This window comes from Barbus barbus (assembly GCF_936440315.1).
Source record: "Barbus barbus genome assembly, chromosome: 13".
Classification (NCBI taxonomy): domain Eukaryota; kingdom Metazoa; phylum Chordata; class Actinopteri; order Cypriniformes; family Cyprinidae; genus Barbus; species Barbus barbus.
In genome coordinates, this window is record NC_136741.1 from 21,584,340 (window position 1) to 21,606,537 (window position 22,198).

The window sequence follows — 22,198 nt, forward strand, 5'->3', positions numbered from 1 at the left end:
TATATTTAATAAATGTTTGCAAGATTTTCCCTCATTATAAACTCGAAAGCTGCGGGAATGAGTAAAACTATGCGATATGCCTACACACAAATTCAGGACCTGATTAAATATAATTCTATTATACAGAGATTAAAAATATATATGTAAAATAAAATTCCATGACTTTTACTAAACTTTTCCAGGTCTAGAAATGGCTGTTCGCTTCCGGCTCGCTCTGTTAGTTTATTAAAAGATTATTAATTATGAACGTGTCGCATGTCCATATTGCACCAAAATGCAACACTGCACTCCCTTGGGTCCGCAGCAACACACCTGCCGCGTGTGAAGTCATTGGATGAACGTTTCTCGACACAATAAAAATGCAAACAGGCAGACAGACGCACAGAGATTCCTGCCTTTATTAGAGAGAAGAATATGTTCAGCCCCTCCCTCCGAAGCTTCGAATATTCGGTGTTGATTCCTGTGGAAGCTTCGAAGCTCAAAAAATGGTATTCGGACCAGCCCTAGTGTTCGTCAGTGAGATCCTTCTAAAATCAAATTCTTGGAAAGAGTGGTTTAACATAGGCAGAGGATTTGCTGCTACTTTTTCAACTATTTCCTGTGTCACCTGAGTCTCCAATTGTTCTGTGGCTCATATGAGGTTATATATATTGATCTGTTCAGAAATCCTTCCATTTAATGTGTAGGTCACTTTGAATTTTACTGCTTAATCCCCTTTTAGGATTCCTATGTCATTCAAATATGTATGTTAAATGACATCCAAAGACAGACTATTGTCTTTAATTACCAGAACCCATCTCTCCACAACCAGGTTCTTGGAAATATTGACACAAACATTAATAAACATGAAGCATATGAAGGCAGGCAATCATATAATTGACTCATGTATTGATCTATTGGTGACTTTTAATGGGCTTAAATGAATTTCTGTCGAACCTTTCTATGTGACCTAGGTGTACAACAGTTGTTGGGTCAAATAATCTCTCAGCTTTTATGTGCTTAGTTTTAAGCACATGAAATTGTTTTTCTGTTCATTAATCTTCCCTTCAGGTAGGAAGTGGTGATCCAACAGGTTGACTCTGCAGTTTAACCCAGGGTTGAGGGCAAAAGTAAGCAGAATTTTCTGTTCTGCTTGTAGCTGAAACCCAGAGTCTGAACAGAAGGTTAGAGACTGGTGGGAGATCTAGTTGTGATCTGTTTAGATGTTGAACACAGTGTCCACAGGGAATGGGTGGATACAGCCTCTCTGGCCCGGGATATAAAGCCGCCCTGAAACCTGAGCCATATGCACACTCCATTGAACAACCGAGAGCTGGATTTGAGCTGAACTGCCATAGTTGTGAGAATTTGAGAAAAAATATGAGGTTTGGAATGGGAGGAGGCAGATTTGTGAGAGGAAGAGTGAATGTTTATCTTGTAATAAAGTTTATAGTGGTCAGGTTTTCCTGTTTTTGATGGGAAAGAGACATCAGAGACCATACATGGAGCTGAATGGTATCATGGTCTATAGAAGACCTGCTTTACGATATTTACACTCCAGCCTCCGAGGTTCATTTAAGAATAAAGCAGTGAGCCACTTAAAAGATCATGGGCTGTATTGATTTGTACTGCTAGAATAACCTGGTTTATAATGCTAGTTGTGTTTTTTTGAGCCATTTTTTTTTTTTTTTCAGTTGTTATAATGTATAATCAAATGAGATAAAGATGATCTTGTATCGACGATAGCCAGAGATATTGTCAAAAACATCAATTATTGGCAATATTAAGAGGATTAGGCATTTCCAATTAATATAGGCAAAATATTAGGCATATTTTTTATTATGAAGTTACTTTTTATTATTAAATTAAAAGTACAATAAATTTGCCCCGCAATAATTACCGCATAACTGACGCGCTGCGAGGAAAAGATTAGGCTAATTACTCCTCAATTAAAATGTTTCTTAAAAAGGTCTTTTAAAACAGGTCTGTTAGGCTATAGGCTACCTACAGTGAATTATAGTCCTATAATTAAAATATTAAAAATCAATTAAATAAAAAGCTTTTATTTCAAGCACCGACTTTCAAAAACAACCCGTTTAACACAAAATATGTTTCTTCTCATTTTCACTATGTCCTGGCCACGAGAAATATTAAGGAGATAAATGAAAACCGCTATAGGCTATACCGTTATCAGCATGTTGAAATAGATTCGTCTCTCTTTGTCCCTGAGAGAATAAGCGGCGTCAGATGCCGAAATCTCCGTCATTACTCCGTCATTCCGTTTTTACTTTCTGCTTCTAGTGAATTGACTGAGATTAGGATGTTCACTGGCATAAATATTGCGTAAAGTTTGTACGTGTGCATACGCGTGCTTGTGTGATATCCATTGGCTCGCCTTCATGGTTTAAAACAGAACTATTTCCAACATTGCGACGTAACCAATTATATAAATATTAGGGCTGTCAAACAATTAATCGTATCCAAAATAAAAGTTTTTGTTTTGCTGCTGTCTTTTTATGTAGATGATGTTAAACAAGGTATAGGCCTAATTCATTTTGGTAATATTAAACGGGCAAAGTTAAGTTTCATATCTTTTTATTTTTATGTAATCTTATATTAACTTGAGCGTTGTATATGCCGTATTTGGTATTGTGAAAGGGTCCGTTAGTGATTATAATTTCATCTTCAGAGAAAGTTACATTATTACGAGTCGCAAGGACTTTTATATTGAAAGGGATTGAAACAAGGACGTTATTATTACTTTAAACAGCCTTATGAGATGCAACCATAGGGACACAACCAACAAATGCATAGACTCCGCTGTCGTGGGAAATCCCCTTGACATAATTGTTAAATAACTAAATAATAACTGTTAAAAGTACAAACACAAAGATATCGCTTTCCTCAGTGGATATTCAAACTGATCTTGTGATTATGGATATAAGATCGACCTAAAGAATGAATATCCGATGCAATTAATAGACTTTCTCAGGCAATCTCTCTCTCTCTCTCTCTCATAATACTTAACTCTACATAATATAGTGAGCTGCAATGAAGCGACTCGACGTTCCATCATTACTAGTTCTAAAGTGATGTTTTCAAATTGGTAACTGAGGCTTGGGCTCAGCTGTTCATGATAGCTTTTGATGACCATGTGAATCCTCATGTTCTGTTGTTTGCTGCTTTTTGCGCATGTAAAATTAATCCCCAGAAAACAAATGTTAGAACAGATACTTATTCTTTCTAATTTAATTCAATTCAAATTTAAAATAAACTTGTCGGTTAACGGTTAATAATCGGTTGACGAGCGTTGGTTGTCGGTTAGGAAAAATAACCGAAATGAACATCCCCAAAAGAAGTAGTTCCACACAAAAGAGGGTTTTAAAAGACACCGTTTTTGTCTCTTTATTTACACGATTGCGCTGTTGAACTGTGTTGTATAAACCCAATATCCCAATAAACTGTGCTGATATACAGCCATATTGCCTGGCTACTCGTGTGATATTGCTTATACATGCAGACATGCATATATTTAATAAATTACATAACTACATTTTAATAGGATTTATCATATAAACCTTTTATAGTATTTGATATTAAATCTTTGTTGTGAATTGTTTCATTGTTATGATGTAAAATTACGTGAGTGAGTGAGTGAAGTGGCATACTGCCAAGTATGGTGACCCATACTCGGAATTCGTGCTCTGCATTTAACCCGTCCAACGTGCACACAGCAGTGAACACACACACACCGTGAACACACACCCGGAGCAGTGGGCAGCCATTTATGCTGCGGCGCCCAGGGAGCAGTTGGGGGTTCGGTGCCTTGCTCAAGAGCACCTCAGTCGTGGTATTGAGGGTGGAGAGAGCGCTGGACATTCACTCCCCCCACCTACAATTCCTGCCGGCCGGAGACTCGAACCCACAACCTTTGGATTAAAAGTCCGACTCTCTAACTATTAGGCCACGACTTCCCTGTTCTTCCCTGAAATTACAGTACTCATATCATGATTTCGGTCCCTAAAAGTCTGAAATATTGGACTACTGTATGAGTTTAAGACTAAAAGGATATTATGGAGGACTGATCCTGTCATAAAATCACCTGGACTAACTCTGAGTGATAAAAGGAAGTAAAAATGTGTCCCAGTCAGACACGGCTTTTAAAAACTCTTGACTATTTTTAACTTGATACGACATCAAGTGTAATATTCAGGTCAATATTCACAGCATGAGACGTGATGCAGAAACCAAATACGCCTTGCCTGAATGTGGCTGTAAAGACGGTGCTTTTGATCAGAATGATTTTAAAGATGCAACTTCATTATAAACTTTTGACAGTGCAGACTGTCTGGTAGGCAAACCACTGCATGATAATGGCAGCCTTAAAATGTATACTGTATGAAGAAGTCTTATATTCACACACATTAATTGTTTGTGGTGTCTCAGGGGATGATGCAGACCTGTGCAGTGAGTTACTGCAGGAGTCTCTGGACGCTCTGCGGGCTCTCCCAGAAGCTACCCTGTTTGATGAGGGCACAGTGTCACCCGTCTGGCTGGAGGTGGTCGAGAGGGCTACCAAATTCCTCAGGTTTGCCAGTCATTCATCTATTCAACTATTCCCAAATGCAGAAATATTAATATGAATTCCTGTGTAATAAGTTTTTATCTTCTAACTACAAAACTTGCACCAAGATAGCATTTATTTAATAAAAAATACAGTAAATAACTAATTTTATTGCAATTAATTTAATTGTAATTAACTAAAAAAAGTAAATATATTTTTAAAATGTATTTTATTCCTGTGAAGGCAAAGCTGAATTTTCAGCAGTCATTACTCCAGTCTTCAGTGTCACATGATCCTTCAGAAATCATTGTAATATGCTGATTTTGTGCTCAAGAAACATTTCTTATTTTTATCAGTTGAAAACAGTTGTAATGATTAATATTTTATTATTATAAATGTATTTACTGTAACTTTTGATCAATTTAAAGCATCCTTGCGAAATAAAATGATTTTCCTTTTAAAAATGTTCTTTCTGGCTTCCTTTATTTTTAAGGCAAATTGATCATAAATCTTCACATTCCTAAAGCTCATTGCTATTTAAAGCTGCAATCCGTAACTTTTGTGTTCAAGATTTACAAAATTTATATAATAAGCGAGTACACCATGAATCCATTTTCCAACCGTGTTTTTGGCTTGTCCTGAATCACTACGGTACACCTATAAGTGTTTATATTTGGACTATTTCAAGACTGGTTCGGGTAGGTACCGCTGCAGAATAGCCCAGTACCTGCGTGATTCGTCAGAGACATAAACAGACAGAAGTAGCTACGGCTCCAATGTTCTTCCGCAAGACGCACACAGTTCTGTTTATTAACTGCTAGAGCGACAAAAGTTACGGACTGCAGCTTTAAGCTCATTTTACTCTAATGTTGTTTTTCAGTGACATCCATGGAAGTGCCAGTGGAAAAGCGCCCAGTAACATTCCCCTGCAGGATCAGCACTTGGCGCTGGCCATCCTGCTGGAGCTTGCAGTGCAGCGAGGAACTCTCAGGTATTCAGCTTGATGTTACATATGACCACTGTCCAAAATTTCTTTTGATAAAATTACTCTCAGTTGGCCCTTGTGTTCTGAGACTTTTGATAGGACTGTAGGGTCCTTATGAAAATTCCCTTTTGCACTTGTTTATATTGTAGTCAGCTACTGTCTGCGGTTCTGCTGCTGCTGAGGCTCTGGGACAGTGGAACCAGAGAGATGGACAATGAGCGCTCGACCCAGGGCACCAGCGCCCCCTTACTGCCCCTCCTGCAGCGCTTCCAGAAAATCCACAGCAGTAAGGAGGAGCCTGTTCCTGAAGAGGAGATTGAGGTGAGATTGAATCCCTGAATCATTTTTATAGTTACACTGTCCTTCCAGGTTATATATCGCTACTTATGTTCTCAGATCCTTTCTGCCCCTCTGAGCCCAAATGAGAGTTTTCTGCGCTACCTTACACTGCCTCAAGATAATGACCTGGCCATTGATCTGCGGCAGACAGCTGTAGTCATCATGGCACACTTGGACCGCCTGGCGGCCCCGTGCAGCCCCCCGCAGTGCAGCTCACCCACCTCTAACAAGGTACTGCATGCAACACGGTCAACAGTGTCTTGACATTTTATTTGCATTTATTTGTGTCTTAAAGGACATAACAGTGGCTACATGGTTGCCTAGAGTCCCACGTTTTATTGTTTGTGTTGAAGCTGCTTATTGACTCTAGAGCACAATAAATCTCTAGGAAGCCCCAGGGAACTCTTGTTTGTGATTAGGCTCTGTAATCCCTCTCTGAGGAAAACAAAATCATTCCTCATAGAGCTCAATCTCTTCCAGGGTACCCTGCAGGAGGTGATTGGTTGGGGTCTGCTTGGATGGAAGCCTTACGCTAATGTGAATGGACCAATTCAGTGCAAGGCACTGTCAAACCTGGGCGCCACACAGATTGTCTGCTCAGAGAAGGGTTTCCTCATCTTGACCATCACTGGTGCTGTCTACACACAAAACTACAAAAGCACTACGCTAGTGAGTCCCTCATTTTGATAGCTGAATGCTATGTTGTTTTTTTCCCTCGCATACTTTAGAGATTAATATATTAATTTTTATTTATTTATTGATTTATTTTTCTACTTTGGATTTGCGCACTAAACTAACCTGTGATTTCCTGTCAGGCCCCTATGCTAGTTCACGCATTGTCATCCAGGAAATTAATAAAGCTTGCAGCTCACCCGGATGGGCAGCACTACTTGGCACTCTCAGTCAATGGGGAGGTGTTCTCCTGGGGTTGTGGAGATGGAGGCAGGCTGGGACACGGAGACACTACGTAAGAGCACACCAGAATCATTAAACTTCCAATATTATCTTTCAGACCCAAATACTGTATATACACAACAGTTCAGAAGTTTCGGGTAGATACGATTTTTAAAATGATTATAATACCTACCAAGGCTGCATTTATTTGTTAAAAAATACAGTAAATGGGTAATATTGTGAAAAATTGTTTTTCTTTTAAAAAACTATTTCTTTTGACACACCACAGCAAAAGTAGAAAAATATTTATGTTCTCACCACAGGTGATGTTTCAGACAAAGAACACATCCATAGTTCAGCCCTTAAATACAGCACAAACCTATCACATGATCACCCACATGACAAAAAAACAAAAACACATACAAGGGCAATCAAAAGATCACCTCTGATAAGGACAATAAACATAAAAGTGAAAACAAAAATTAACTACAAATGCTAAACCTAAACATATCAAAAGATACCTGACTGCAAAAAAATATGCATGAACAATATCTCTCTCAAAAATATTTAAAAAATAACAAATATTAAGAAGACGTATCATTTTTGTTTAGAAATATAAATGACTTTACTCTGATTTTTGATCAATGTAATCTCTTTTAAAAATAAAATTCTTGAGTGGTAAAAATGCATGTCATGTTTAAGGGAAAAATAAATTAATATCAAAGTCATCTAAAGCACAAATGTTGTCGTTAAGAGCTTGAAGTTTAGTAATTAAGTACTTAACCGTTCAGTGCTGTGATTTGACCAGTCAAAACCAACCATTCCAGACAGCCAAAAGCAGTATGTAATTTAAAAACAATATATATAGTTCTTTGTATTCTATATTCTGTATGCAAAGAATCACACAACATACACTTTGTTTACTTTTTGTGCTTCTACAGGTATTTAGAGGAACCCACCATGATTGCAGTATTCTCAGGGAGGCCGGCAGGGAAGCAAGTTATTCAAATCGCATGTGGCAGCACGTACAGCGCCGCGATCACAGCAGATGGAGAGCTGTACACATGGGGCCGAGGAAACTACGGCAGGCTGGGCCATGGTAACATCTCCAGTAAAAATCCAGCTAAAATCCACTGCTGTTTATAACAAGACATATAGAATCTTACTACAGGACAAAGTTAAATGATGTGTGTGTTGTTTCTGAAGGCTCTAGTGAGGACCAGACCACTCCTATGCTGGTAACTGCTCTAAAGGGGCTTAAGGTGATTGATGTGGCCTGTGGAAGTGGAGATGCTCAGACCCTCGCTGTGACTGAGAATGGTACGACATCTAATAAGAGCACATTCAGAAGTGGTTTTAAGATAATGTGTGGATGGTATGATAATTTCTCTCGCATGCTCTTTACAGGTCAGGTGTGGTCATGGGGTGATGGGGACTATGGTAAACTTGGTCGTGGGGGCAGTGATGGATGCAAAACGCCAAAACTTGTGGAGAAGTTACAGGATTTGGATATCATGAAGGTGTGCTGTGGGAGCCAGTTCTCTGTAGCTCTTACTAAAGATGGACAAGTGTACACCTGGGGCAAAGGAGACAATCAAAGACTCGGCCATGGCACTGATGAACATGTCCGCTATCCCAAACTGCTTGACAGTCTACAAGGTTCAGTGTTTTCCATTGTTTTCAATAATTGCGTTTTCACAAAATACACACTTCAGGTTTAAGTCAACATGATGTACATTTAATTTTTTAAAATGTTCCTGATCTGATTTAGAAAAATTCCTCATTGTGAATGTTTGTTTAATTCACATATTATTTCAAAGAAGAAAAAATGTTTTTTCTTTCATTGAAATATAACCGTGTTATTATTGTTAACTAAAACAATTCAAATTAATTTTGTTAATTTAAATTAAGCTGATATGAAATATTAGATGAAAGTTGACATGAAAGTAAGTAAACATGTCAAAAGCACAGAACAAAATTACTAAAACTTAAAGATTTAAAAAAATTAAATAAGCTAATTTAAAATATTAATAAATACTGTAGTCGCATATAAGTAATACTAAAATAACACCGTAATATCTCGATTGCCTCTGAAAGGACTTTGCAATGATGTCACTTGCGGTATACTTTATTTGAACAAAATAGCTAAATATTTAGACATTTTCACGATTCAGATTTAATCAGTTCCAGATGGATCAAAACAAGTCTCTCCCTACATTCTTTTGCCTATTAAATATTCACTCATTTCACTTGTAAATAGTACATTATGGAAGCAAAATGCCATATCATGTTGACTTTATCAGCACATACATTTCAAAATATGGTTATATAAATCGCCAGTTTTTTTTTTGGTTTTTTTTTTTTAAATCTGATGTCTGTTTTTAATATTTAATTCTTTGTCAATTCAGGTAAGAGGGTGGTGGATGTAGCAGTTGGCTCTACACACTGCCTGGCTCTCACAGAAGAAGGGGAGGTGCACAGCTGGGGCAGTAATGATAAACTACAGCACTTTGACACGCTCTTCTCCAATAAGAAGCAGCCTAAAGCCCTGCCGGGCCTTAATTCCAAACACATAGTAGGCATCTCCTGCGGCCCTGGCCAGGTATAACCTGTCTTTCACCAGAATGTAATTCATTGTATACTGCTTTTGACTGCATACTACTTATCTTTCATATATTCTGTTTCTCAGAGTTTTTCATGGTCGTCATGCTCTGAGTGGTCAGTGGGGCTCCGCGTACCATTCGTGGTGGACGTGTGCACAATGACCTTCGACCAGCTGGACCTGCTGCTTCGGCAGGTCAGCGAGGGCATGGACGGCAGCTCTGATTGGCCACCACCGCAGGAGAAAGAGTGCATGGTTGTGGCCGCTCTCAACCTGCTCAGACTACAGGTCAGTTGTCTAAAATTTTAGGCCACTGCCATATAAATGACAGAATGTACATTGATTTATTCCAAAATACCTGTTTGAATGGTAGGGAAGGTATGTCCTCCTTAAAGCATAGTTCACCTTGAATATTGTCGTTGTATTTGATCTCTTCCAGCTCCATGCAGCCATCAGTAACCAGGTGGACCCTGAGGAGCTGGGTTTGGGCCTGGGAAGTGGGCTGCTTAATAACCTCAAGCAGACGGTGGTGACGCTGGCCAGCAATGCCGGGGTTTTAAACACTGTGCAGGCGGCTGCCCAGGCCGTGCTCCAGAGTGGCTGGTCAGTGCTACTGCCCACTGCGGAGGAAAGAGCAAGAGCCCTGTCCTCACTGCTGCCCAATGCAGGTCAGTTCATAAAAAACTAAGCACTAGTACTATTTGCATCTTACCTTTTATTAATAGTCAGTGTTGTCTTTCATGATGCTGCATTGTTACTCTTAATTTATATGCAACTGGCTGGTTTACATCTGGTAATAAATAATGTAGATAAATCATCTTATCATTACTTAGAATCTGCTGTGATGTGCAAAAAACAAAACAAAACAAGCAGTCAAGGTCATGTTTGTTTCTATCACAACGTTGACGGTCAAAAGCATTTCTGTGTTTTTTAGCATCTGCTAATGAGATGAGTGTAAGTCCTGGCCGTCGCTTCATGATCGACCTCTTGGTTAGTAGTCTGATGGCGGACGGAGGTCTGGAGTCCGCTTTGAACGCTGCCATCACGGCTGAGATCCAGGTCAGCATGTTTTATTCATTAGTCACTTCATCATTTATTCACCCTCCATGCCTTATATCTCCAACATTCAACAGAGCACTGCCAAAAACCAGACAGAGGAAACTGATTCATGACCCCTGAGGGAAAAGTGTCAAAAATGATTTAAATGATTGTGTAATGTGTTATCTGAAACTCAGTTATTTATTTATCTTTTTGTTTAATTTTTGTTTTGTTCTTTTTATTTTGGTTTGTTTGTTTGGTTTTGTTTTTAATTTAGTTTAGTTTTGGTTCATTTATTATTAATATTATTATTTTTATTTTTTTTGACATTTCAGTTAACTATTTTCTCTGCGTTTCTTCTATTAGGATATCGAGGCTAAAAAAGAAGCACAGAAAGAGAAGGAAATTGATGAGCAGGAAGCCAGTGCCTCCTCTCTGCATCGCTGTCGCACCACACTTGACAAAGACTTGATCAACACCGGCATCTATGAGTCAACAAACAAGCAGAGCCTTCCATTGGTCCAGCTGGTCCAACAGCTGCTCAGGTACTGCAGTGATTCACTTTTCAATGCATGAAACATTTGGAATCTCAAAGCAAAAGTAACTCTTAATCGGTTGAACTTCATAGCCTTTAGTCACTCTTCCTTGTGTTTTGTTCTGTAGAAACATTGCTTCACAGACTATAGCTCGTCTTAAGGATGTGGCACGACGAATCTCAAACTGCCAAGACACGGAGCAGGTCAGCAAGGAGCGCTCGGCCTCTCTGGACCTACTGCTGCGCTTTCAGAGGCTGTTGGTCTGCAAGCTGTACGTGGGGGTCAGTGGCACTGTGGGTGTGGGAGGATACAGTAAGTAGAAGAACTTAATTTTTCAGGGATTTTGTTAAGGAAGCCACCGTTTGAGCATCCAGTCAACAATATCTCTTATTGTCACAGCTTTGAGTCACTCAGAGATTCTAGGAGTGGGATCTCTTTTGAAGAAGTACATGGCTTTGCTGTGCACACACATTGGAGATATCCTTCCTGTGGCCACCAGCATCGCCCTCAACAGTCATCGTCACTTTGCAGAGGTGGCACGTGTCCTTGAGGGAGATCTCACAGGTAAAAATGCCATGTTTCTATATAAAATTCACCAAATTTAAATTATAGCTGTAGAATGATCCTAGCATTGAAGGAACAATTCATCTAAAAATTACAATTCTGTTGATTTAAATTTGGAAAATTATTTACATTTCATGTCATTCCAAATGTGATTTAAAAAAAAAAAAAGTTATACTTCTGAAGGCATTTTCAATTGCAAAGCATCCTGTTTCTTTATCCTCCAGGTGTTTTGCTACCAGAGTTGATTGTCTCCATCATGCTGCTGCTGACCCGTGATGCTGGCCTGATGCAGGAGACTGGATCCATTCCTCTCCTTGCTGCTCTTCTGGAGCACGTGGACCGTTTTAACCATCTTTCCCCTGGTATGGAGAGAGATGATAATGAGGATCTTGCCTGGCCTGGACTCATGGGTATGTGAGAGCAATCCACACACTTCCTTCATAACCAAGATGGTCTGATTGCTTAATTGAGTAATGCTTTAATCCAGTATGAATATATTTATGTATTAAAAAAATTTACAGTAAATGTGATAAAATCAAAACTTGACATGTAAAGGACACAATATTTAGTTTACTAAAGATAATTGAAAGCAGAAAAGTGCAGTAGAGGAAATGAAGAGCAGTGAAGCTCAATTCTTTCTTTGCAGGATTCTTTTTCAATGGATCGAGCTCAAAGAACAATGAGGAAGTGTCGCTGATCCGCAAAGCTGACCTGGAGAATCATAACAAAGATGGCGGTTTCTGGACTGTCATTGATGGGAAGGTCTATGACATTAAAGACTTCCAGACTCAAACTTTAACTGGGAATAGCATCCTCGGTATAACAACATTACTAAAATGACTAAAACCTTTTACTTAATTTGTTTTTAAATAAAAAGTTTTATAAGTTTATTGACATCTTTTTCCCCTCACAGCCCAGTTTGCTGGAGAAGATCCTGTGGTAGCTTTAGAGGCCGCTCTCCAGGTTGAAGACACCAGGGAGTTCATGCAAGCTTTCTGTGTGGGACAATACATGGAAGTCTGTGTTACTTTGTATTATAGATTCAACCTGATTTATTCTCGATGTTTGGACTTCATGTTTCTTTTTTTTTTTTTCTTTGGCTGTCTTTCTCTAGCCCAACCAGGAAATGGTGACAACGCCTGACCTAAGCAGTCTGTCCTCACCTCTGATAGATGCTGAGAGGAACCTTGGTCTGCTGCTGGGGCTACATGCCTCATATCTGGCTATGAGCACCCCTCTCTCCCGCATAGAGTTAGAATGTGCCAGTGAGTCTATGTATTTAGCTTATAATATTGTAAACGTTTCAGTGGTATATCAAAAATCAATACAATTTTATTTTATTTTTTTAAATCCAAGAAACATTTAAAAATATACACAAAAGCAAAATAATAATAATAATAAAAATCACCTTTATTCTTGTACCTTCCAGAATGGCTCCAGTCATCGATTTTCTTCGGTGGTCTTCAGACGAGTCAGATCCACTATAATTATAATGAGGAAAAGGATGAGGACCACTGCAGCTCTCCTGGGACCACCACACCAGACAAAGCCAAACTCTACTGCCACAGAATCACCCTGAGTGATCATGCCCAGCCCTTCCTGCAGGCCATCGCTGACAACAACACCCAGGACCACACTGTGAAGGTCATACACAGAGATAGACTATCACTTATGTCTCTTTATTCAGTATCATTTATTATGCAGCCCATTTCCTAATATTTGACTGTCAAATTGATTATTACATATAATGTATAATTGTTGGATTCTTTCTAATTTGCTGCAGGACTTTCTATGCCAAATCGAGCGGTGCTGTAGACAGTACCATCTCATCACTCCCATCACTTTTCCGCCAGAACATCCTGTAGACGAAGTGGGCCGCCTGCTGCTCTGCTGCCTTCTCAAGCACCAGGACCTTGGTAACTTAAAAAGTGCTTGTTTTATTGAATGATATTGGCTTCCCTGTATTTTTTTTTTAATTTTTAAAATCCTGCTCTATGAACTAGCCAAAAACTCTAAATAGAGTTGTCAATATTACTGTTAATTTCTGTTTTCTTATACAGGTCATGTCGCCCTCTCACTTGTTGATCAGTGTGCCTTGGGTGTGGACCAGGGGAAACAGAGGTCCCTCCCTAAATCTGTGATTGATGTGTGTCGAATTGTGTACCAGGCCAAGTGTTCTTTGATAAAAGTGAGCTGAATATTCTTGATGCAACTCAAGCTGTTATATTTGTGATGAAATGTAAATTAGTAATTACAAATAATTTCACCTTAGCTTTACATTTTAATACATGGTTTTTCCAGGTTTAAATGGGGTTGGAATGTAATGATGATTTCTTTGATCCCCTCCTATCTGATCTTTCCCCCGTCTGCTACAGACTCACCAGGAGCAAGGCCGCTCTTATAAGGAGGTGTGTGCCCCAGTGATCGAGAGGCTGCGTTTCCTGTTTAATGAGCTCAGGCCTGCCGTCAGTAACGACCTGTCTATTGTGTCCAAACTGAAGCTGCTGAGCTCTCAGCCTCGCTGGAAAAGAATCACGCAGAAACTGATCAGAGACCGCCGCAAAAAGAGAGGTGACAAGTCTAACAGTTCGTTTAAATGTGTAAAAGGATGTTCAGGTAATAATTATAGCATGTTTTGCTTATTCTCTCAGTGCCTAAGAAGTCCGAGTCGGCTGATTTGGAGGAGGGTAAGATGGAGAGGGAAGGGACCAATGAGGAGCTGCCTGCTCCAATCAGTCCCGCCCCTGTGGACAAGAAACAAACCACTGTCAAATCCCCAAAGGTTTGCTGTTCTCCATTTACCTTCAGTATTTTCTCTCTCTCTCTCTCTCTCTTGTGTTTTCTCTAATTGAATCATGCATATCTCAGTAAGATCTGATGAGACTATCACAGCTGTGGTGTGTATCTATAAATAACTCTTGCATGTCTGGCTCTGACATCTTGGTGTTATCTGCATGTGCTATAGCTACAGGACAGTTCCTTTCAAAGTTGCTTTAAATACCTTCCCCTTCAACAGCATCTTTTTAGTTGAAATTACTGCTTAATTTGGAGATTTACTTATGCGTTCTATATATTTCAGAGTATTTATGTTTTGTTCACTTTTTCTTTTTGTTTGGCATACACTTGTCTACTAATTTAATTCATTTACTTATTTGACTATTTTTACAAATTTACTTGCTTGTTAGTCATTTATTAACATTTAATGCGTTGATTTGGTTGATGATGATTTTACAATTCTAATGTAAAGGTCTCTTTGCGTTAATAACTTTGTCTTAAATTATCTTTATTGTGAAGCTTTTCACAAATATGATTGTAAAATTTAATTTGATGAATTAAAGCATATCATGTAATTCATTCTATTAAAAATTAATAAAAAGTAATTGACAGCCTTATCAATTTTCTTCTGTTTTATCTTGTAGCAGGATAAGTGGCAGCCACTGCTAAACACCATAGGCAGTGTTCAGAAGTACCGTTGGTTAAAGCATAGCGTTCAGGGCTCCTTCTCTCAGTCCAGCCTCATGAGCGCCATCGTTGAGTTTGCTTTGAAAGAGGAACCACTTGATGTTGAAAAGATGAGGAAGTGCCTCCTTAAACAGGTAGTTAAAATGCAGTTCATCTGTTTCGCCTAAAAAGGTAGTTCTGAGCATAAAATAGAACTGTAAATGACAGTATTTAACTCCTAACAATAATACTTGTGTACAGCTGGAGCGAGCTGAGGTCCGACTGGAAGGTATAGACACTATGTTGAAGCTGGCATCCAAAAACTTCCTCCTGCCTTCTGTACAGTACGCCATGCTCTGTGGTTGGCAGAGAGTCATACCTGAAGGGACCAATTTTGGGCAAGTTTAAAGAGATAAACAATCTTCAAGCAGGACGTTTGTATTTCATGTTCTGTTTTTAGTAGATCCTTTTGTGTTTTGCAGCATATTTTAGTATGGCAGTTCAACAGTATTTTGCATTGGTTTGTATTTACATTAATATCCGTTTTGCCCTGATAGAGAGCCCCTGGCTGACTGCCTAAAGGATGTAGATCTCATTCCTCCATTTAACCGCATGTTGCTGGAGGTGACGTTTGGTAAGCTTTATGCCTGGGCCATCCAGAATGTCCGCAACATCTTGTTGGAGGCCAGCGTCAAGTTCAAGGAGCTGGGTATGTGTGAAGTCATTACAATAATTATAAAACACGTGATTAATGTATTAATGTACACTACCCCTTTAAAAGTTTGGGGTTCGTAAGATTTGTTTGAAAGAAGCCTGTTATGCTCACCAAGGCTACATTTATTTGATAGAAAATACGGTAAAAGACATAATATTGTGAAATATTATTAAAATAAAAAAAAAACCTCTCCTCTAGCCAAGTATATTTTAGAATGTAAATTATTGCTGTAGTGGCAACACTAAATTTTCAGCATCCATTTCCCCAGTCTTCAGTTTCACATGATCCTTCAAAATCATTCGTACTGATTTGGTGCTCAGTTAACTTTTTTTTAATTATTATTATCAGTGCTGAAAACAGTTTTGCTACTTAGTATGTTTGTGAAAATTGACACAATTCTTTCAAGATTTATTGAAAAGAAAGTTCAAAAGAGCAGCATTTACTTATAAATATGGATCTTCTGTCACCTAATGTGAATTCTCTCACTTTATATCTATATAATGCATCCTTGCTGAATAATAATAATTTCACAAATATTCTATTAAAAATAATAATAAAAAATAAATAAATACTGTCCCAAACTATTTGTATGGTGTTTTGTATTACTGAATGTCGTTTCCTCTCCTCCAGGCGTGCAGCCAGTGCCTTTGCAGACCATCACTAATGAGAACCCAGCAGGCCCCAGTTTGGGTACCATTTCTCAGGCACGCTTCTTGCTGGCCATGCTCCACATGCTCACTCTCAAACATGGAGCCAACAACCTTAGTCTCCTGCTGAACTCTGGTATCCTCGCCCTCACCCAGAGTGTTCTTCGACTCATTGGTCAGGACCTTCTCTCGACTTGCTTTCTTCTTAAATCAGATGGGTTTTATTTTATAGGGCCGGTTGTATACTGTCAGATTGGTTAGTACTATGAGGTCAGATGGACTTTATTGTATAGGGTAATTTTCAACAGGGACCGATTGGTCTCTTCTATACTGTTAATGTGTATGTCTGCATTGGATTGCACAGGTCCTAGCTCTGATAGCAGTGAGGAGGAGCTGAGCTCTGTAGCTCATGGAGGCTCGGCTACAGTTCTTGAGGAGTCCAGGAAGGAGACGGCCCCCATCCCTCTCCCTGCCTCTGGCCCTGAGTTGGCAGCTATGATGAAGATTGGCACTAGGGTGATGAGAGGACCTGATTGGAAATGGGGGGATCAGGTAAATCAAAGCTGATGTCTTTGCATTTCTGCACACTATGAATTCAGCATTGCAAGTGTGGATAACAAGGCACTGTCAGGTCAGTTTATTCACATTTCTGTTTGGTGTGTGTTAGGACGGACCACCACCAGGCCTGGGCCGTGTGATTGGAGAGTTGGGAGAAGATGGCTGGATTCGTGTCCAGTGGGACACCAGCAGCACCAATTCTTACAGGATGGGCAAAGAAGGCAAGTATGACCTTAAACTGGCCGAGCCGCCACCTGCCACCCAACCGGCCACAGAAGATTCTGACACGGAGGACGACACAGGTTTGTGTCATTGCAGAGAATAAAGCATATACTACCCAGCCTTTGTGCTTTACTGTATTTGAAATTCCCATGTTGATTTATACAACCTCTCCGTCTTTGTCTCAGAAGGGGAGGTGATGGAGAAGAGTGTTCACCCAACTGCAATCATGTTGACCAGTACAGTTAATCTGTTGAAGACACTGTCACTATCCTCTGGGATTCATGCTGAGGTGATGCAGGCTGACGCTATTAGCACTCTGTGTGGTCTACTCAGGATACTGGTGGACAGTGGAGCCAATGACAAGACTGGTAACAGCCAAGAGTTTATTTGTTTATTTTTTTGAATTACAATATTTAAATAATTTTTAAATCACATTCCTCTCTTTCTTCTTTAGGTTGTCCATCTCACAAGCTGGTGTCCCGCGAGCAGCACAGGAGCTGGTGCACGCTGGGATTTATTCGCAGTATAGCTCTCATGCCCCAGATGTGCAGTACCTTGAGCTCCTCTGCATGGATCAATCTGCTCATACGCATCGTGGAGGGCCACCAGTCCTTCACTGCAGTCACTCTACAGAGACAGGTGCCAGCATTGCATCCTCGTTTCATTTAACACTTACTATGGGTTCTGACTGGATTTACCAAGAAGATGAGAGATTTTCGTGTCTCAGTACTGTATAATTGTCATTTTAACACCTTCCTGAGTTCCACAGGGTTAAAATGAGTGCATTTAGTGCTACGTTTTAATCCACATTTCCTCACTCCCTGGCAGATTCTTGCCCTGCGGCTTCTACAGGCTGTTTTACCCTCCTGGGATAAGATGGAGCGCTCACAGGACATGAAGTTTTTGGTGGAGAAACTCTTTGGGTTCCTCGGCAGCTTGCTCAGCACTTGTTCCTCAGATCTGCCCCTCCTCAGGGGTGCTGTACATTTATTAACTCCTTTCTCACTGTGAGCTCTTTGTGAGGTAGTACAAATGCTGATATCTGGATGCCACTTTAACGTCACGTTTTGTGCTTTACAGAAGGTTCTATGCGTAGGAGAAAGTCCCGCCCTCAAGCCTCTCTGACAGCCACTCACAGCAGTACCCTAGCAGAGGAAATTGTGACCGTACTGCGTACACTTCACTCCCTTGGCCAATGGAATGGCCTTGTTAATGAATACATAAACTCACAGCTCAGTGGTATCAATGATGTCATGGCAGGCAGACACACTGAAGCGGTACAAGTCCAATTTTGATGTTATTAGCCAACTAATATTAGTGTTGTAAAATAATGGAAGTGTTTTACTAAATGTACCATATATTGGTTATGAGCCCTGGTTAGTTGATATTGAATTTTTCTACATTGTGTTTCTGTCAGGCTGTGCTTGAAGACTACCTTCCCAATGCAGAAGCCCCGGCGGTGGGCAGTCTGATGGCAGTTTTGGCAGTCATTGGTGGGATTGATGACCGTCTGCGTCTGGCAGGACCTGTTGTTCATGAGGAATATGGGGAGGGCACTGTGACTCGCATTACACCTAAAGGACGAATCACTGTTCAGTTCCATGAGATGAGGAACTGCAAAGTCTGCCTGCTCAGTCAGCTCAAACCGGTACATATGCACCAACACAGAATTACTTCCCAAGTTGACCATGTTGCATTGTGGGATACAGTATTCTACTCAGTGTTTTCTGTTGTCTATTGTATGTATACTACTGTTCAAACATTTTGGTCAGTAAAAAAAAAAAAAAAAAGAGCAATTCATACCTTTATTCAGCAAGGATGCATTTCTATTCTAGTTATTTTTTAACTTTCTTTTAATCAAAGCATCCTTAAATTATATTTCACAATAATTCTCTTTTTAATGTATATCTGATTAAATAAATGCAGCCTTGAGTATGAGAACTACTTTCAAAAACACTAAAGAAATCTTGTTGACCCCAAACTTTTAAATGTTTATGTATAATATAATGTGCAAAATACATCCATACAGTACTATATACTGCAGATATAACAAGAGTAGTAAATTTTTATGAACATTGTTTTTCGCCATTGTTTTTCTCTCTGGTTGATTGTTGTTTATTTTCTGTATATCTTTGCAGCTTCATATGGTTCCATTCAGTGTTCAGGACCTGCCCTTCACTGAGCCTATGCTAACGGTGTGGGCCCAGCTAGTCAACTTGGCAGGAAGCAAACTAGAGAAACAACGCATGAAGAAATCCCTCAGCAGAGGATTTACGGGTACGCCACATGCAGAAATCACAAATCAAATGCAATTTTGGTGATTTGATGAGGAAATAAACTGTTCATGCAACCGTCCATGCAAAAACCTCTGCTCCACACAAACTACAGGTGCATCTAAAAAAATTAGAATATCATGAAAAAGGTCAATATTTTTTGTCACTCGTTTCAGAAAGTGAAACCCATATATTATATAGATTCATTACACACAGAGTGAAATATTTCAAGCCTTTATTTCTTTACATTTTGATGATTATGGCTTACAGATAATGAAAACCCAAAATTCTGTGTCTCGGAAAATTTGAATATTGTGAAAAAGTTCAATATTGGAAAGTCATGGTGTCACACCCTAATCAGCTAATTACCTCAAAACACCTGCAAAGGTTTCCTGAGCCTTTAAATGGTCTGTCAGTCTGGGTCAGTAGGCTACACAATCATGGGGAAGACTGCTCACTTGACAGATGTCCAGAAGACAGTCATTGACACCCTCCACAAGGAGGGTAAGCCACAAAAGGTCATTGCTAAAGAAGCTGGTTGTTCACAGATTGCTGTATCCAAGCATATTCATAGAAAGTTTAGTGGAAGGAAAAAGTGTGGTAGGAAAAGGTGCACCAGCAAAAGGGATAACCACAGCCTTGAGAGGATTGTCAGGCAAAATCCATTCAAGAATTTACAAGGAGTGGACTGAGGCTGGAGTCAGTGCATCAAGAGCCACTACGCACAGACGAATCCTAGACATGGGCTACAAATGTCGCATTCCTCGTGTCAAGCCACTCCTGAACCAGAGACAACGTCAGAAGCGTCTTACCTGGGCTGTGGATAAAAAGAACTGGACTGTTGCTCAGTGGTCCAAAGTCCTCTTTTCAGATGAAAGTAAATTTTGCATTTCATTTGGAAATCAAGGTCTGGAGGAAGAGTGGAGAGGCACAGAATCAAAGCTGCTTTAAGTCCAGTGTGAAGTTTCCACAGTCAGTGATGATTTGGGCTGCCATGTCATCTGCTGGTGTTGGTCCACTGTGTTTTTTTCTGAAGTCCACAGTCAACGCAGCGATCTACCAGGAAATTTTAGAGCACTTCGTGCTTCCTTCTGCTGACAAGCTTTATGGAGATGCTGATTTCATTTTCCAGCAGGACTTTAGCACCTGTCCACAGTGCCAAAAACACTTCCAAGTGGTTTGCTGACCATGATATTACTGTGCTTGATTGGCCAGCCAACATGCCTGACCTGAACCCCATATGGAATCTATGGGATATTTTCAAGAGAAAGATGAGAAACAGTGGATCCAACAATACAGACGAGCTGAAGGCTCAATAGTGCCTCAGCAGAGCCACAGGCTGATCGCTTCCATGCCATTCCTCACTGATGCTGGAGTTTGTGCTAAAGGAGCCCCGACCAAGTATTGAGTGCATAAATGAACATACTTTAAAGAACTTGAACTTTTCTGTTTTGCAAATCCTTTTTTTGATTGATCTTAGAAAATATTCTAATATTTTGAGATACTGATTTTTGACTTTCATGAGCTGTAAGCTCTAATCATCAAAATTAAAACACAAAAACTTTTGAAATGTTTTACTTTACATGTAATGAATCTAGAAAATATGAAAGTTTCACTTTTTTAAATAAATTACCTTAAATTCACTTTCACGATTTTTTATTTTTTAAGATGCACTTGTAATATGAGTTTGACTTTCTGAAATGAGTGACAAAAAATTTACCTTTTTCATGATATTCTAATTTTTTGAGATGTACCTGTAATCTATGAATGATAATAAATATTCTGGTTTATGCGTTTGTCATTGCAGCAGATCAGGTGGATGTGCATTTGTTGCGGTGTCAGCAGCTCAGACTGTACATCCTGAAGGCAGCGCGTGCTCTGCTCTCTCACCAGGACAAACTCCGACAGATCCTTTCTCAACCAGCTGTCATAGACATCAGCCCCAATCCTACAGGTGAGACCAGAATGTCACACTTGATCTCACTTCTAGTTTTAATCCGCATGCATTTTCTGATTCACGTATTTGATCTTGCCTTTATCTCTATGCAGTTATCTTTCAATGCTGTGGTGTCATAAGTTAAACAATTTTCCCACAGCTCACACACCAACCAGAAAATACAGAAGTCACAAGAAGTGATTATATCTGTTAACTGTTTATAATGCACTGGGAACAACTGAATCGTGTTCAGTTGTTTCACATCACTACCCCCTGGTGGTCACACGTAGATTTTTATTTTTTTATTAGTATAATTTATTGGCAGTGTAAATAGTTTAAAAAGCATATCGTTAAAAAATACTACCAAGTGCAAATAGCTATAGATTCTATTTATACTACGTTAAAATAGCAAGATTTTCTGCTATTTATACTACTTATTGCAAATAGTGGCAATTATCTCCACCTCAGTATTGTAGTACATTATAAAACAGTGTAAATTATAATTTTAATTCAAATTTATTAAATGGATGCCACCTTATTGGGGCAATAAAGCCCTCCCTACACCTACCCTAACCCTACCCGATACTTTATTTTCAACGTTTTGATTATTTCCTTCATTTTTATAAAAAATAAATGCCTTTCTGATGCGATATGAGATTTAAAAAGGGAGAAAAAAAATGTTTGGCAAAAGGTGGGCTCGAACTCGGGTCAATCGCGTCAAAAAGCATGCGCCTTACCATCTACGCCACTGAAACTGATGTTGAACTAACTACTTTTTTTATTGTTGACTAACCCAATCACACGTTAGTGGGCGGAGTTAGTGTAAATAGGCTTTGCCAACAAGATGGGCTATTTGCACTTAGTGTAAATAGACACTCCGTAATTTTTTTTTGCTGACTGCTTTT

General features: G+C 39.4%; 1 protein-coding gene across 2 annotated transcripts in view; it reads left to right on the forward strand.

Moving 5' to 3' along the window:
• The window catches only part of LOC306879542 (E3 ubiquitin-protein ligase HERC2-like), a 60,008-nt gene that overhangs the window by 12,441 nt on the left and 25,369 nt on the right, over positions 1-22,198 (forward strand). The window contains exons 7-44 of one of the 2 annotated variants that reach the window (XM_079432563.1): positions 4,426-4,567; positions 5,424-5,534; positions 5,678-5,849; positions 5,925-6,098; positions 6,348-6,536; positions 6,683-6,834; positions 7,703-7,860; positions 7,968-8,081; positions 8,169-8,420; positions 9,170-9,363; positions 9,451-9,651; positions 9,803-10,031; positions 10,298-10,422; positions 10,768-10,946; positions 11,065-11,249; positions 11,337-11,501; positions 11,726-11,911; positions 12,148-12,318; positions 12,415-12,518; positions 12,616-12,766; positions 12,931-13,145; positions 13,285-13,417; positions 13,562-13,689; positions 13,877-14,072; positions 14,153-14,283; positions 14,921-15,097; positions 15,204-15,344; positions 15,504-15,651; positions 16,288-16,479; positions 16,669-16,856; positions 16,972-17,164; positions 17,270-17,452; positions 17,539-17,723; positions 17,913-18,060; positions 18,165-18,361; positions 18,502-18,732; positions 19,223-19,361; positions 21,165-21,311. In XM_079432563.1, the coding sequence (XP_079288689.1) occupies positions 4,426-4,567; positions 5,424-5,534; positions 5,678-5,849; positions 5,925-6,098; positions 6,348-6,536; positions 6,683-6,834; positions 7,703-7,860; positions 7,968-8,081; positions 8,169-8,420; positions 9,170-9,363; positions 9,451-9,651; positions 9,803-10,031; positions 10,298-10,422; positions 10,768-10,946; positions 11,065-11,249; positions 11,337-11,501; positions 11,726-11,911; positions 12,148-12,318; positions 12,415-12,518; positions 12,616-12,766; positions 12,931-13,145; positions 13,285-13,417; positions 13,562-13,689; positions 13,877-14,072; positions 14,153-14,283; positions 14,921-15,097; positions 15,204-15,344; positions 15,504-15,651; positions 16,288-16,479; positions 16,669-16,856; positions 16,972-17,164; positions 17,270-17,452; positions 17,539-17,723; positions 17,913-18,060; positions 18,165-18,361; positions 18,502-18,732; positions 19,223-19,361; positions 21,165-21,311 (6,426 nt within the window). The remainder of the gene's footprint in view (positions 1-4,425; positions 4,568-5,423; positions 5,535-5,677; positions 5,850-5,924; positions 6,099-6,347; positions 6,537-6,682; positions 6,835-7,702; positions 7,861-7,967; positions 8,082-8,168; positions 8,421-9,169; positions 9,364-9,450; positions 9,652-9,802; positions 10,032-10,297; positions 10,423-10,767; positions 10,947-11,064; positions 11,250-11,336; positions 11,502-11,725; positions 11,912-12,147; positions 12,319-12,414; positions 12,519-12,615; positions 12,767-12,930; positions 13,146-13,284; positions 13,418-13,561; positions 13,690-13,876; positions 14,073-14,152; positions 14,284-14,920; positions 15,098-15,203; positions 15,345-15,503; positions 15,652-16,287; positions 16,480-16,668; positions 16,857-16,971; positions 17,165-17,269; positions 17,453-17,538; positions 17,724-17,912; positions 18,061-18,164; positions 18,362-18,501; positions 18,733-19,222; positions 19,362-21,164; positions 21,312-22,198) is intronic. The other variant, XM_079432564.1, reaches the window with a different exon arrangement.